Source organism: Scyliorhinus canicula, chromosome 2 (genome assembly GCF_902713615.1).
Source record: "Scyliorhinus canicula chromosome 2, sScyCan1.1, whole genome shotgun sequence".
Classification (NCBI taxonomy): Eukaryota; Metazoa; Chordata; class Chondrichthyes; order Carcharhiniformes; family Scyliorhinidae; genus Scyliorhinus; species Scyliorhinus canicula.
In genome coordinates, this window is record NC_052147.1 from 222,710,821 (window position 1) to 222,727,872 (window position 17,052).

General features: G+C 48.2%; 1 protein-coding gene across 5 annotated transcripts in view; it reads right to left on the reverse strand.

Annotated features, from left to right (window-relative positions):
* The window catches only part of LOC119961975 (RNA-binding motif, single-stranded-interacting protein 1-like), a 320,074-nt gene that overhangs the window by 151,909 nt on the left and 151,113 nt on the right, over positions 1-17,052 (reverse strand). For all 5 annotated transcript variants that reach the window (XM_038789650.1, XM_038789649.1, XM_038789653.1 and 2 more), the window contains exon 3: positions 15,587-15,645. In XM_038789650.1, coding sequence (XP_038645578.1) covers positions 15,587-15,645 — 59 coding nt within the window. The remainder of the gene's footprint in view (positions 1-15,586; positions 15,646-17,052) is intronic.

Below are 17,052 nucleotides of genomic sequence, written 5' to 3' on the forward strand. Positions count from 1 at the left end.
TTCCGCCGTTTTCACGAACGGCAAACACACCTGGTCTTGCCGTTCGTAAAAACGGCGTCACAAACTCGCTTTTTATAACCATGGCACCGATTGGCACGGCAGTACCACGGCCGTGCCAAGGGTGCCATGGGCCCGCGATCGGTGGGCACCGATCGCGGGCAGCGGGCCCGATGCCCGCGCACTACTTGTCCTTCCGCCGCCCCACAGTATCCATTCGCGGGGCGGCTGAGGGGCAACCCGGCCCGCGATGACGTCACCCGCGCATGCGCGGGTTGGCGTCTTCCAAACTGCACATGCGCGGCTGACGTCATATGACGCGTCAGCCGGCGCTAACTCCGGTAAGCGGGCTTAACGATTTTCGTTAAGCCCGTCTTGCCGGAGCCTACGGCGTCGGGCTGCTAGCCCCGACCGGGGACCAGAATCGGTCCCCCGTCGGGAAGGGGTGCGCTGCCGTAAAACCCGCCCGGGTTTTACGGCAGCTTTACGATTTCTCCCGTTTTGGGAGAATCTCGCCCATAAAATTTAGGAAAAAACAGCTATGAGGAGAGAGTGCAGAGCACAGAGTAGAAACAGCTATGCAGAGAGACTGTTGCAGGAGTAGTCTAGCACAAACACCACAGCATTTTCAGAATTCTGATCAAATTTCACACCGCTGATGTTAGGTTGACTGGGCTGTAATTATCAGATATATCTCTCCTGCCTTTTCTGAACAAGGGTATACACCATATGCAATCCTCCAGTCTTCGAGCACCACTCTAACATCCAATAAGGTTTAGAAGTTTGTGGCCAAAGCCTGCATAATTTACCCCTTTACTTCACTCAGCAACTTCAGACACATCTCCCATCTGGACTGGGTGACTTCTCCACTTTGGGGGCTCTGACATTGGCAGAATTCTCTTCTCGTCAGCCTGGATTTCTTTGATAAGGGAAATAATGTTGTCTAATCCAATGATTTTTTTTTGAGGGAATCACCTTGCTTATTAGGACTGTATGCACAGATTTCAGGAGGGGACTTTTGTGTACATTAGAGACAGCGGTTATGCTGAGTAAGTATACCATGTTACTAATTTTCAAGATACAGACTTCAGGAAATGTAGATATTTTGAAATTAACTTTAAAAAGCAGTGAAAATGCTGCCTAATGTGGCTGTCAAGGGTCAGGTAACAATTTGTGATTTCCATTAGACAAAGGATTAACCCCTGTCTGAACTTGGTTCTGGAAAGTTCTTAAAATGTAAACAAATGCCCTCCCTTGAATAGATATTCAGAATGCAAAACCATTTGTGGATTTACACCATCTATTGACTGGGTATTTATTTACTCAAAACCAGGTCCAAATTTCCAAGTTTGCAGTTAACAGTGTCTATAAATCATTAACACAAGAGGAACCATTCCTCACAGCCAGGAGAACTGAACTCTGCTGAACAATCAGTCAACTCGGTCATGTCTTGTTATGCTCTTGGCGTAGCATAAACTGCTTCCTTGATGTTCACTCTGACAAAGGAAGGTTCAGACGTGGAGATAACTTCAACACATTTATTAAACTATTTACAATTCTCCTAGTCGGATTCGCCTCTCCTGTTAATCCTGCTATAGCTACTCAGACTGACGAACCAGTCTGCTACAATCCAGGTGGTGGGTGTGATGTTGAATCAACCCTGTGTCTGTACTCTGAGTGTCTCCACTGGAAAGAGGAAGATCATGTGTGCTGTGTCCTTTATATATGGGTTGGTGTAATGCCCCCCTGTGGTAGTGTCACCTCTGTGTGTATCGTGAATGCCCATTGGTCGTGTCCTATCTTCCTGACGTATTGATTGAGTGTCTGTGTGTCATATCTCCGGTGCTCCCTCTAGTGTCTGGCTAGTCTACGTGTACTTACATTAATCCCTTGTGTATCTGCAGAAATGCATATCACCACAGGGTAGTTGTTTTCATCTGTAAACTATGGGACATCTAAGAAGTTCCAATTCAAGGATTGCTCGGGAATTGCCCGGGAAGTTCCAACTGGTCGCCTTGGCAAGAGCGTGACATGCTTTCAATGGTAATTTGGGCTGAAAATGAGCACCCACATGAATCTTACCATTACTGGCTGTCTTGCCATCTGATTCACCAGACCCACGCCTCAGCGTCGCGCTGGTAACAAGGGGAAGCTGCCTTTAAACTCCCCCTCAACACTCAGTCTCTGTCAGCACACGTGCATGGCAGCGCACAGGCCTCCTCTTCGCTTTGGCGATGCCGACCTGGCCAGGCTCCTCAACGCCAAAATGAGATGGCACATCCTGTTCCGCAGAGTGGATCGGAGGGTCAATAATGCCGACTGCGAGGCAGTGGCAGCAGCAGTCATTGTGGGCAGCATGACTAGGAGAGCCACCGCCCAATATCAGAAGAAGACCAACAACTTCTGCCAAGCTACAAGGGTAATTTACCACTTCTCTCCTGGCATCAGTCCACCTGCCACCCCTCAAATTTCCAAAACACTCCCGCACAGGTCACATGCTGACACCTCGCACCTTCCCCACAATGATCTTCATACTTGTTCCTCAGCACCACCTGGCATCCACCAGCACAATCCCTTCATATCCAGATGCGTTGCTCACACATACCACCTGCCAAAGACCTCCCTGTTCCATCAAGCATGCAGCTCACAATGACCTGATTGTCCCCACAGCCCATACTAAATGGGAAAGGGCCAAGACAGGGGGCAGAATCCCAGTGATCCAAGTCCTCAACCCCTCTGGTCCTGGAGATCGTGGGGCTGAGGAGAGAGCCGTCACTGTGGCCTGCGCCCCAGAGGAAAGGATCCACTGTCCCTTCAGTTAAATGATCGGTCTCAAGTGAATCGTTCATGTTAGACAAAATGATTTTTCCCTCTCACTGGCCACATGTTCATGGTCTTGCAGGATCTCCACCTGATGCAGCTGGGCCATTTGGAGCTGCTCTCCCCCTGCCAGCCAAGAGACCACTTTGTAGGAGAGCTCCGAGACCACCACGAGACGTCATAGCTAGCATCCCCACCTCACACCAGCGCAAAGGCACACACCTCGGTGGGCGGCATTAGTGGATAGGCTTCTGGGGCACAATTTAGTGAGCACCACACAGTTGCTGGTGCACATGAGGTAGAGGCAGGAACATCCAAGGAGGACAACAGTCAGAAGTCTGCTGATCCCAGGACTCAGCTGGGTCCCAGTCAGATGCTGCGCCTCTGGATAAGGTTCTCCCAGTGGTGATGCAGATGAAAGGAGGCAGCTATGAGATTAAGGAGGAGATGCCAGGTACATTCCAGAGACTGGATTGCAGATTGGAGATGTCCCTAAGGCTTCGGTCGCAGGGGACATTGCCGACCGTGCATGGCACTGAGGCCAACACTGCTAGGATAGCAACCGCAGTGGAAAGCCTTGTGCACGAGGTCAGCGTCTTGAGTGGTGGTGCCCAAGACATGGCTCAGTCTGTGATGACCATGGTTGAGGGCCTCAACATCATGCCCCAGTCAGAGGTGGACATTGCCGAAGCATTCCAGAGCATGGTCCAGCCACAGAGGAGCATCACTGAGGGTATCGACTCTATGGTGCAGTCAATGGGAATCTGCCAGTACTGGAAAAGCTCACTCCAGCTGCCCCTCCATCCCATGCAGACCCTACGGGTACCATCAGAGAGGAGGAAGCATTAGAGGCCAACTCAGGGCCTTCCACCAAGGAGACGACAGCAATTCTGCCCAATCTCCTCCCCCACCCCCCTCCTAACACCTGCATAATGGAGGCAGGTTCCAATCTTCCCTCGCGTCCTTCTAAGGGGACTGCTGGATAAGGTGATGTCAGAAACAGGGGTTGGGGAGGGGTGGGTTTCAGAAATATATAAGGAATTGATGGAGTGGGAAGGGATCCCAATCGGGAGGTGAAGAGGTAGTGGGAGGAAGAGTTGAGAGGGGAATTGGAAGTCAGACTATGGGAAAAGGCATTGAGGAGAGTGTGTGCCAGGCTTAGCCTGACCCAGTTCAAGGTGGTCCACAGGTCCCATATGACTGTGGCCTGGGTGAGTAGGTTTTTTGAGGATTTGGAGGACATGTGTGGGCGGTGTGCGGGAAGCCCGGCGAATCACGTACACATGCTTTGGGCATGTCTGAAGCTGAGGGGATTCTGGTAGGGATTTGCGGACGTCATGTCAGAGGTCCTGGAAGGGAGGGTTACTCCGAGCCCAGAGATGGCAATATTTGGAGCATTGGAAGATCTGGGAGCCCGGGTTGGGGGGGGGGGGGGGGGGGGGGGGGGAGGAGATGTTTGGGCCTTTGCCTTCCTGGTGGCCCGGAGACGGATTTTGCTGGGATGGAGGCACTCAGAGCCTCCAAAGTCAGGGGTGTGGGTCAGTGACACGGCAGCTTCTCAGACTGGAGAAGATTAAGTTCGCCTTAAGAGGTTCAATTCAGGCGTTCGCTTGGAGGTGGCAACCCTTCATCGACTTCTTTAAGGAAAACTGACCGTCAGCAGAAGTGGGGCTGGGCGAAGGGGGGGGGGGGGGGGGGGGAGGATGGGGAAGGAAGGGATGGGGAAGGAAGGCTTGGCATTGTAGAATAAGGATAGTGGTTAGCACTGTGGCTTCACAGCGCCAGGGTTCCAGGTTCGATTCCCAGCTGGGTCACTGCCTGTGTGGAGTCTGCACGTTCTCCCAGTGTCTGCGTGGGTTTCCTCCGGGTGCTCCGGTTTCCTCCCACAAGTCCCGAACGACGTGCTATTAGGTGAATTGGACATTCTGAATTCTCCCTCTGTGTACCCGAACAGGCGCCGGAATGTGGTGTTAGATGCTGTGGTATGAAGAGGCAAGAGTTCAGCTCCTTTTTCACCAACACACCTTTAATGGTTCAAACTCACTCTGCACAGAACTCTACAGATCACCAGATCCAGAGGCCACCTGAAGCCCCTTTACATATCAGTGTCAATCATTGAACACTTAACATAAATGAGACAATCATTGAACACTTAACATAAATGAGACAACTAATTGCAATGTCTCTTCACCCATTACTTAACATGTGGTGACTAGGGGCTTTTCACAGTAACGTCATCGCAATGTAAGCCTATTTGTGATAATAAAGATTATTATATTATATATGGACAGTCAGGAGGTAGGGTGGGGAGGGGGGAAGTTGGGTATGTTATTGTGATGTTGTTGCGTGTGTCAGTCCACTCTGCTATTTGGAATGTTTAAATGTTAAAATTATAAATGCTTCAATAAAATGATTTCTGAAAAAACATAATTCACTATTAAAAAATGAAACACCTGATACATGTGAAGCCTGTAACGTTGATTTTCACAGCGTACCTGCTTGCACCCCCACCCCCAGCTGCCCCCTCTGTTCTCCAACCCACCCCCCCCCCCCCCCCCCCCCCCCCCCCCCCCCCCCCCCCGGCACAGTGGTCCAAGATCAAATGCCCCCAAGCTGACGGTCATAGCCTCGTCCTATGTGAACTGACGTGGATGAGGGCCTTCCTGGTCCTCTGGACGTGACGGACCCTTGCCGCTGCCTGTCCTCCATCCTTCGGCTCCTCCTGCAGCGCCTCCCCAGGCTCACCCTCCGGTCCCTCCTGGCCCGGCTCCTCAGATGAGAACGCATATCCCCCATCCTCTTCCAACATGTTGCCACACTGCTGTGCCAGGTTGTGGAGGACACAGCAGACAACCGCAAAGCAGGAGACCCTCCTGAGAGGGGTGAAGGGGAGGGGATGTACTGCAGGGCACCACCAGCATGAACCAAACACCAGAACCGCATTTTGAGCAGTTCAATGCACCGCTCAATGACAGCACGGGTGGCGTTATGGGCTTCATTATATCAGGTCTCTGCCTCAGCCTCAGGCCACCACACCAGCGTCATTAGCCCTTGTCCCACAAGAGCCAACCCGTCATCATGGAGTGGTCCTCGAAGATGCTGGAATCTCCGAGGGTCCCACGATGTAGCTGTCATGCACGCTCCCTAGATAGGTTGCATACATTGGCATGATACGGAGGTTGTGGTCACACACAATCTGAGCATTCAGGGAGTGGAACCCCTTCCTGTTAATTAAGGGCACTCCCTGATGCCCTGATGTACGCAAGGTGACATGTGTACCATCTATTGCCCCCTGGACCTGGGGCATTCTGGCGATAGAGGAGAATCCTGCAGTCCAGGGATCTTGGTGGCCCTGGTCCAGCTTAAAGGTGACGTAGTTGGATGTCCGGGCATAGAGAGCATTCATGACCTCCCGGATGCACCTGTGGGCTGTAGCTTGAGAAATACGGTACAGGTCCCTGCCCAAGCCCTGGCATGAAGGGGTTGCATTAAGGTCCAGATGAGCGGGCGTCCTCCTCCTCCACGAGATGCCATGTCCACGAAGACGTGGCACAGGTGCTACACTATCTCATAGTTGAGATGAGTCTCCTGTGGCATATGCTGTTTGTCATCTCATCGAAAGACCAACAATGCCTGTACTACTCGAGGGCCATCGCTGGCCACTTCATCTGGGTTCCTCCTCAACCTCATGGGCAACCGGGTCTTTAGGGTGTGCAGTGACCCCTGCACATGTGGTGACACCTCCAGCCTGCGTCTTCATTAGTGGCGCCTTCTCCGGCGTCTGCCCGCTTTGGTTGCTACCAAAGCGTGGCAATCTCTGCGGGATGCACACCAGCAAACATTTTTTAATCTGGACGGAATAGGAGAAGGAGAGAGTTACCAACAATCCATTCAGGCTTCCAACCCGAGACCCTCAAATCTCACAAGCTCCCCCACCCTTACCATGAGGAGCAAATATGCAAGGTGATTACAGATAGCTGCAAGAAAAATAGGGTGGTAATATTTGGGGACTTTAACTTTCCCAATATCGACGAGGACAGCCATAGCACTAGGAGTTTAGATGGAGAGAAATTTATTGAGTGTATTCAGGAGGAATTTCTCATTCAGTATGTGGATGGCCCGCCTAGAGAAGGGGCAAAACTTGACCTCCTCTTGGGAAATAAGGAAGGGCAGGTGACGGAAGTGTTAGTATGGGATCATTTTGGGACCAGTAACCATAATTCCATTCGTTATACGATAGCAATGGAGAATGATAGGTCTGGCCCAAAAGTTAGAAGTTCTAAATTGGGGCAGGGACAATGTTAATGGTTTTGGAGAGGAACTTTCAAAAGTTGATTGGTGGAGTCTGTTGGCAGGCAAAGGGACGGCTGGTATGTGGGAGGCTTTCAAAAGTGTGTTAACCAGGGTTCAGGATAAGCACATTCCTTTTAGAATGAAACCCAAGGCTGGTAGAAGTAAGGAATCTTCGGTGACTCAGGATATTGAGACCCTGGTCAAAAGATGGAGGCATATGACATGCATAGGCAGCTGGGATCAAGCAGTTCCCTTGAATAGTATAGAGGTTGTCGGAGTAGGGTTAAGAGAGAAATCAGGAGAGCAAAAAGGGGACCTGAGATTGCTTTGGTAGATAAGGCAAAGGAGAATCCAAAGAGCTTCTACAAATATATAAAGAGTAAAAGAGTAACTAGGGAGAGAGTAGGGCCTCTTAAGAATCTACAAGGTCATCTCTGTGCAGATCCACAAGAGATCGGTGAGATCCTAAATGAATACTTCTCATCGGTATTTACTGTTGAGAAAGACATGGCTGCTGGGGAACTTCGGAAAATAAATAGCGATGTCTTGAGGAGCGTGCATATTGCAGAAGAGGAGGTACTGGAAGTCTTAAAGTGTATCAAGGTAGATAAATCCCCGGGATCTGATGAAATGTATCCCAGGATGTTGTGGGAGGCTAGGGAGGAAATTGTGGGTCCCTTAGTAGAGATATTTGAATCGTCAACAGCCACAGAGGAGGTGCCTGAAGATTGGAGGGTAGCAAATGTTGTGCCTTTGTTTAAGAAGGGCTGCTAGGAAAAGCCTGGAAACTACAGACCGGTGAGCCTAACATCTGTGGTGGGTAAGTTGTTCGAAGGTATTCTGAGAGACAGGATCTACAGGCATTTAGAGAGGCAAGGATTGATTAGAGACAGTCAGCATGGCTTTGCGAGTGGAAAATCATGTCTCACGAATTTGATTGAGTTTTTTGATGGAGTACCCACGAAGGTAGATGAGGGCACTGCAGTCGACATTGTCTACAAGGACTTTAGCAAGGCCTTTGACAAGGTACCACATGGCATGTTGTTGCATAAGTTTAAATCTCACAGGATCCAGGGAGAGATAGCCAATAGGATACAAAATTGGTTTGCCGACAGAAGACAAAGGATAGTTGCAGGGGGTTGTTTTTCAAACTGGAGGTCTGTGACCAGCGGCTTCAGGGATCAGTGCTGGTTCCATTGTTATTTGTTATTTATATTAATGATTTGGATGAAAATTTAGGAGGCATCGTTAGTAAGTTTGCAGATGACACCAAGATTGGTGGCATAGTGGGCTGTGAAGAAGGTTATCTAAGATTGCAACGGGATCTTGATCCATTGGGCCAGTGATGAATGGCAGATGGAGTTTAATTTAGATAAATGTGAGGTGGTGCATTTTTGTAGATCAAATCGGGACAGGACCTTAGTTAATGGTAGGGTGTTGGGGAGAGTTACAGAGAAAGAAAAGAAATATAGGAGTACAGGTTCATAGCTCCTTGAAAGTGGAGTCCCAGGTAGACAGAGTAGCGAATAAGGCATTCGGCATGCTTGATTTCATTGTTCAGAACATTGAATACAGGAGTTGGGATATCTTGTTGAAGTTGTGCAAGACATTAGTAAGGCCACACTTGGAATACTGTGTACACTTTTGGTCATCCTATTATAGAAAGGATATTATTAAACTGCAGAAACGATTTACTAGGATGTGACCGGGACTTGATGGTTTGAGTTATAAGGAGAGGCTGGATAGACTGGGACTTTTTTTCACAAGAGCTTAGGAGTGATCTTATAAAGGTCTATAAAATAATGAAGGGCATAGATAAGGTAGATATTCAACATCATTTCCCAAAGTTAGGGGAGTCTAAAACTAAAGGGCATAGGTTTAATGCGAGAGGGGAGAGATACAAAAAGGGCCCAGAGGGGCAATTTTTTCACACAGAGTGGTGAGTATCTGGAAAGAGCTGCCAGAGACGGTAGTAGAGATGTCAATTTTGTCTTTTAAAAAGCATATAGTGAATTATATGGGTAGGATGGGAATAGAGGGTTATGGGCCAAATGTGGGTAATTGGGAGTAGCTTAGTGATAAAAACTGGGCAGCTTGGACACATTGGGCTGAAGGGCTTGTTTCCATGCTGTAAACCTCTATGACTCTCTGACTTTCTTGCCTTCTCTCAGAGTGCCATCCAGTGAGCCAGTTGTGCTTGCAAACCTTGCTCTGCACACTCACCCCAGCCACATCAGGTGCCAATAAACTCCAGACCCCTCCCGGGAGCATTAGGGAGGTTGTGCTCCAGTGCTTTCCCTGTCCCTTTGGTCACAAGAGGATCCCAGTGCTGAAGGCTTGCTCTTTTGTGTTTGATTGTTGGCAGCTACCTCTGTGGTGCTGATGCTCCGAGAGTTCAGGTACGCTGTTCAGGCATCAAAGTTTCCTTGAGATGCTATGCAGTAATCATGCTCCGAGGTATGCCGCACGGTTAGGTGGATTGGCCATGCTAAATTGCCCGTAGTGTCCTAATAAAAGTAAGGTTAAGGGGGAGGGGTTGTTGGGTTACGGGTATAGGGTGGATACGTGGGTTTGAGTAGGGTGATCATTGCTCGGCACAACATTGAGGGCCGAAGTGCCTGTTCTGTGCTGTACTGTTCTATGTTCTATGTTCTATCCTGAAGTAGGCACTTGAGAATTGAGACTCTTTTGAAATCCAACCAATTAAACAAAAGTAAGGTGCTCTGGAGGGTCAACACCTCTACCTCATGTGCGAGGTTGGGGCTGATACAGCTGAAGGTGGTATATGGAGCGCACCTTACAAGGGCGAGGATGAGCCAGCACTTTGAGGGGGTAGAAGATGTGTGTGAACATTACGGCGGGGCAGGGGGTGGCGCAAACCACGTTCATATGTTTTGGTCCTGTCCAAAGCTGGAGGATTACTGGAAGGAGGTTTTTAGGGTAATCTCTAAAGTGGTGCACGTGAAACTGGACCAGGGCCGTCGGGAGGCCATATTCGGGGTGTTGGACCAGTCAGGGTTGGAAACGGGCGTGGAGGCAGATGTTGTCGCCCTCGCCTCGTTGATGAATGAAAAAATGAAATGAAATAATCGCCCGAAGGCGGATCCTGTTAGGGTGGAGATCAACCTCTCCAACCTGTGCCCTGGCATGGAGGGGGGGGGGGGGGGGGGGGGGGGGGGGGGGGGGGCCTGCTGGAATTCTTGAGGCTTGAAAAGGTCAAATTTGAACTAAGGGGAAGGATGGAGGGTTTCTACAAATCATGTGCATTATTCATTTTGTACTTTCGAGAATTGGATCACATCGAACATTTGGGGGGTTGGGGGCTGGGAGGGTTGGGGGCAGGGGGACTGGATGTGTTAATGGTGACTATGGGTGATTCCTGATTTCTTTCTGTCATTTGTTTATGTTAAAATGCGGGCTAATGTCTGGGGTTTGGTGGGAGGATGGGATCGTTGTTATTGATATGGGGATTGACATTACATTTGTTACTGATTATTGTTGCATGTAAATTTGGGAGAAAATGTGAAAAAGGAGGATAAAAAAAAATATATTTTTTAAATTAAACAAAAGGAAACAAATTACAGGACAAAGCAAAATGACTGCCCCTCACTTGAGAGTAGAGAATATTTAGTTTATTCAACGGTCAACAGTAACAAAGATTTGAAAATCAACTATGTAAAATTCCACAAATCACACCAACCATTAAACACCAAGGAAACAGTACTGATCCATATTGGTATCAATACAAAGCTATCAGCTCATTTTTACAAAAAAACCCACACACAGTATCACCCCTCACAGTTTCCTCAACGGAAACGGAGGATAGGCCTGAGAATGTGTTATCATGTCCAGAACTTTGTCGTAGAAATGATCTGTCCATCAATGTGCCTAGTTCCATGTATCATTGTCATTCTCCATCCAGGAGCTGCAGCTGGGCAGGCCCTCCCATACGGCCCAATCTCACCCGAACCAAATCCTGGCATCCACATATTCCACCGTCACTCAAGGTGCAGTTGAACATCCTTGACTGCTAGCTTCTTTAACTAGCCCATTCGATTAATGTCACGCACATGACTGGATGGTTGCTGACACCCCCTCATATAGTCCCCGGCTCTGTGTCTGAATCTCCAGTACCGATGGACTGCCATTTACAGAAGCCTGAAAACCCACACACTGGGGCAAAAGAGAGGTAAACGCAGTGAAATCACACGCTTGGAATGCAATTACCTCTCTTTGATGTGGTCAACGTTTGTAAACATTAGAGTTTCACCACTTAGGCCACTGAACCGTGAAGGGAAATGAAAGACTCAAAGCCGCAGATAGTTTGTAGGAGCTGTCAATCACAGACCACTACTAGAAAATTATAAATGGCTTGCAGCTAATGGATCTGTGGGAACCAGGCACAGGTCACAGCTGTTCTCCCTTGGGAAATGGACACATGGAGCTTCAATGCAAGTGCTGCAGTTATAATACTTCTAACTATATTTGCCTGGACTGCTCCCTAGCATCCAGACATGGCTCTATTTTCTGGGCAGGCAGGTCCCTTTGGTCAGGGGGTCTCTCAGGGGTCCGGGAGCCATCGGGCTGCTCGCTCAAAATGGTGTCCTAGTAGTGGGATTCCCTTGTATTCCATGCCATGCATAAATCCCCAGGGGGATTGTAAAGCGCTTGCAATTCACCTCCAGGGAGAACAAAGCCTCTCAAACAGAGAATCTCGCCCCACATACTTTGTCCCTTCATTTGAGCTATTGATATTGACTGTAAATAGCCTCGGATCCAGAACTGATCCTCGTGACACTCCACTAGTTGAAGCTTGCCAACCTCAAAACAACCCAATCCTTCCTACTCTCTGCTTTAGGTCAGCTAAACAATCCTCTATCCATGCAAATGTATTACGTCCAGCACTTTGTTTTAGTAACCATTGATGTGGCACCTTATCAAATGACTTTTGGAAATCCAAGTACACCCTGCAGGCTCTGTTTAGAAACATTGGCCGGGATTCTCCCCTACCCGGCGGGGTGGGGGGTCCCGGCGTGTCGTAGTGGCGTGAACCACTCCGGCGTCGGGCCGCCCCAAAGGTGCGGAATTCTCCGCACCTTTAGGGGTTCGGCCCGCACCGGAGTGGTTTCCACTCCGCCGGCTGGCGTGAACGGCCTTTGGCGCCACGCAGCCGGGGCCGAAAGGACTTCACCGGCCGGCGTACGTCTGCGCATGCGCCAGAGCGTCAGCAGCTGCTGACGTCATACCGGCGCATGCGTAGGGGAGGGGGTCTCTTCCACCCCCGCCATGGTGAAGGCCATGGCGGGGGCGGAACAAAAAGAGTGCCCCCACGGCACAGGCCCGCCCGCCAATCAGTGAGCCCCAATCGCGGGCCAGGCCACCGTGGGGGCACCCCCCGGGGTCAGATCGCCCCGCACCGGCCCCCCCCCCCCCCCCCCCAGGACTCCGGAGCCCGCCCACCCGCGCTGCCAATCCCGCCGGTACCAGAGGTGGTTTAAACCACGCCTGCGGGAAAGGCCTGTTAGCTGCAGGACTTCGGCCCATTGCGGGGGGCCCGCCGACTGGCGCGGCGCAATCCCCGCCCCCGCCGAATCTCGGGGGGCGGAGAATTCGGGACACGGCGGGGGCAGGATTGACGCCGGCCCCGGGCGATTCTCCGACCCCCCAATTCCGCCCATTATTTGTTACTTCCTCAAAGGACTCTAACAAATAGTCAAAACACTATTTCCCTGGGGAAAGCACAGTGGTGCAGTGGTTAGCACTGCTGCTTCACAATGCCGAAGTCCCAGGTTCAATCGCGGCCCTGGGTTACTGTCATGTGGACTTTGCACATTCTCCTCATGTTTGCGTGGATTTCACCCCCACAACCCAAACATGTGCAGGGTAGTTGGATTGGCCACACTAAATTGCCCTTTAATTGGTAAAATGAATTGGATACACTAAATTAAGAAAAAACACTATTTCCCTTTCACAAAACAATGTTGCCTTTGCCTTATTGCATTAAGATTTTCCAAGTACCCTGCTTCACATCCTTAACAACAGATTCCAGCATTTTCCCAATAACAGACATTCGGCTAACTGACGTGTAGTTTATGTCTTTGTGTCCCCTCCTTTCTTGATAAAAGGTGTACTTTCCAATCTGACAGGACCCTTACAGAATCGAACGAATTTTGGAAAATTACAACCAATGCATCTAGTATCTCAGCAGCCAGACTCTATGATGTAGGCAATCAGGTCCTGTAGACTTGTCAACCTTTAATTCGTATCGATTTTTGTATGTGAAGCCCATCATTCCTGGAACCATTCTCGTAAATATTTTCTGCACGCTCTCCAATGCCTTCACTTCCTTCCTAAGGTGTGGTGCTGAGAATTGGACACAGTCCTCCAGTTAAGTAGAACCAGTATAAATTCACCATAATCTCCTTGCTTTTGTACTTTATGCCTCTCTTTATACAGTCCAGGATGAAACAAGACCATAAGGCATAGAAACAGAAGTAGGCTCTTCATCCCATCAAGTCTGCTCTGCCGTTCAAGATCATGACTGATCGGATATGATAATCCTCAACTCCACTTCCTCGCCTTGTCCCCACAACCCTTGATTCCTTTACTATTTAAAAATGTCTATATAATTCAGTGAAGATCCTATATGTCTCATTACTTTCTAAACTTGGTCGACCATCTTCAATGATTTGTGTACACGTACCTGCACATCACCCCACCCCCTCCACGGAGGTCCCTCATTGCCACCACCCCCTTTAGAATTGTATCCTTTATTTTATCATGTCTTCCAGAGTACATCACTCCTCTGTCCATACAAACAGAGAATGGCATAGCATAGAAGGTGGTCATTTCGCTCATTGTGTCCATGCTACTCTCTGCAAGAACATCTCATCCCACTACCCCGCCTTTTCCCCGTAGCCCTGCAATTCTTTGCTTTTCCAAATCTCTTTTGAATGCTTTGATTGAATCTGTCTCCACCAACTTCTCAGGCAGTGCATTCTAGATCCAAACCACTCGCTGCATAAAAAGAGATTTTCACCACGTTGTCATGTGCTTTTTCCAAACACCTTAGGTTGGCTTACTCTAGTTCTCAATCCTCACATCAATGGGAAGTTTCTCCCTATCTTTTCTATCCAGGCTGCTTATGATTTTGAACACTTCCATAAAATCTCTTCTCAACGTTCACTGACAGCATCCAGTGAAGTAAAGGTGCCTCATACAAAGGCTCCCTAGTAAATCCCTTATCGAGATGTAGCCATTTGCAGTGCCCACCTTCTCTTCTCTTTTAGATAGTCCTGCTCTCTTCCTTGCTGCTATATCGTGCCCTCCAGACCCCAAGGCAGCACCATCACACCATCCATACCTGCAATGAAATTGTCAGGCAGCCCACAGTGTAACACCATCAAAACAAACTTTGCAGAAAAAGTGAAATGTCCTCGGTCATACACACACACCAAATAAATCCCAGAAACTAAACGACAACTTGGCCTAACAAACCAGCAACTAAGCTGTAGGTTCCGCATGATGCTTTAAATAATATGGGGCGGGATTTCCCCATCACCCTGCCGCATGTTTTTCAGTGGCGGAGGCAGCCCGTCAGCGAGAACTACCGATCTTGCCTTTGTCAACTGCTTGTTGACTGAACCCCTCGTCGCCGGGGGATCCGTGCGCCGGTGTGGAACTGGAATTTCCCACTGCCGTGAACAGCTGGTAAATCCCGGCCAAGGGGTCTGCTACGTCGGTTAGTTTTAGGTACTGCTGGGTAGGTGCAACAAATTAAGAGTCAAGTGCTGGAGAATATCAAAATCTAAAACATTCAGGACCCAAATTTAAATCACATATTCATTTTAATGCCTTGCACAGAAGGCCACCAGAGTTGACTGATCCAGGTGGTTTGCTTCTGATTGGAAAAGCATGCATGCGTCCTGCCTACCATATTGGATGCTTGTGATGCTGTTAACACTCAAAAGAGGGGCTATGCAATTAAATGTCTACGCGAGTCTTTTGGTAAAATTACATATTTCCTTACGGGGGTGATACCATTGTCTCCTGTCCCTGGACAGTCTACAAGGAGCAAACTTTTCTGAAACTTTAAAGATACACCTTGTAAACAATTTCCAATGGGCATGTTCCACAGAATGCTTACTGCCAATATAATGTCCTCCAAGGTGATTGATGGATAATTATTTTAAAACCTACTTCTCCAGATAAAACATATTTTAGTTTGCAGCTGTTTAAACCTGTTATTACACACTGAAAGGGTGCAAACAAAATTAAAATAACCATTACATGAGAGGCAGAAATGCAATATTTTCAGCTGAACACTTCAAATTGAGTAATATATAATCAAAAAACAAAGGCTACAGTATCATAAATTAACATATGTTGAGATACATTTTTTTGAATAGGTAGAAAGGGGTCAGCACAATTCGACACCGTCTCCAAGAGGTTAATGCAGCATATAACAAAAATATACCTTTGCATTTATTAGTTGTCTTGTCCAGAATGGCCTTTGTCGATACTATTTTGCCATACCTATAAGAAAAAAGACAATTAAGCACCTTAAAAGGATTGACTGATGCATATCACATAAAATCCCTTGAAGAGGTTGTAATCTGCCAAGAGGTCATGATTTATTCCTCACTGTTGTAGATAGACACCACTTTTAACTATTCTGCAGTATTCAGGTCTGAAATACCAGCAGTACTCGTAGTAAGAAGACTAATACAATTGAGTAGCTAAATGGGGCATAGGCTGTTCTCGTAGAAATGTTATTTGTGCCCATTCTTTCCCTACCACCACCCCTCACCAACACCATCATACGATATTTGAATGTACTCATGGTGTACTACATTGCTGCAAATGCAGAAAAAGATGCAAGTGTGTCACAATAAGAAACATGTTGGTAATCAGCATCACCATTAACTTCACCAGCCTCTGCAGCAGAGACAACCAATATTTATACAACAAATTACATTTATACAATGCCCTTAATATGGTAAAACACATCAAGATACTACACCCAGCAATGTTTCAGACAAGAATAGATACCAAGCTCACGCAGGAGCAAAGAAAGGCAATTTTGTAAAAGGTGGAAGTCGGTGATCTCTGTTATGAAGAGAATAAGGTGTTGAATACTCAACTCGGGGTCAACTAGGATGCTGAGGTTGCAAATAGCTTAGTTTAACCAAAGAGGTGGCTGGGGAGAGGCATAGAATCAGTGATAAGGGAATGGAATTTGTGTTGGGGGCAAAAACTAATGATTTGTCTTCCCAATGTTTAATTGGAGGAAATAGATATCAGGGTGAGATGGTGGCAGACTGGTATTACTGGGATAATAATCCAGAGGTCCAGCTAATGCTCTGGTGACGTGGGCTCAAATCACACCCCAGCAGTTGATGGAATTTAAATTCAATGAAGAAATCGGGAATATAAAGCTAGTCTCAGGAAAGGTGACCATGACAACCATAGCTGATGGTTGTAAAAAGTCATCTGGTTCACTATTGGAAGGAAATTTGCCATCCTGTCCTGGTGTGGCCTACATGTGACTCCAAACCCACAACAATGCAGTTGACTCTTAACTGCCAGGGATGAGCAACAAAACACCCCCCACAAGCAGGATGTCGACAGATGGACATTGTTTGATTATGTTGCAAACAATAGTGTATAGATGAGGATATCACTATAGTCCCAGACCATAGACGATCTTTGAGGGGTTGGGGGGGGGGGGGGGGGGGGGGATAGAATGGTGTCAAATACTGTGTCAAGATGGAGAAGAGATTGTTTACCACAATCACACTGGAGTCATTTGAGCTGTGTCAGTGCTGTGGCAGGTATCGGATTGAAGAGATTTAAACACAAGAGCTGTGAGAAAAATGAGCATGGATTTGGAGGCAAAATATTCTCAAGGACTTGAGGAAAATTACGGTTGGAAAAGGGGTG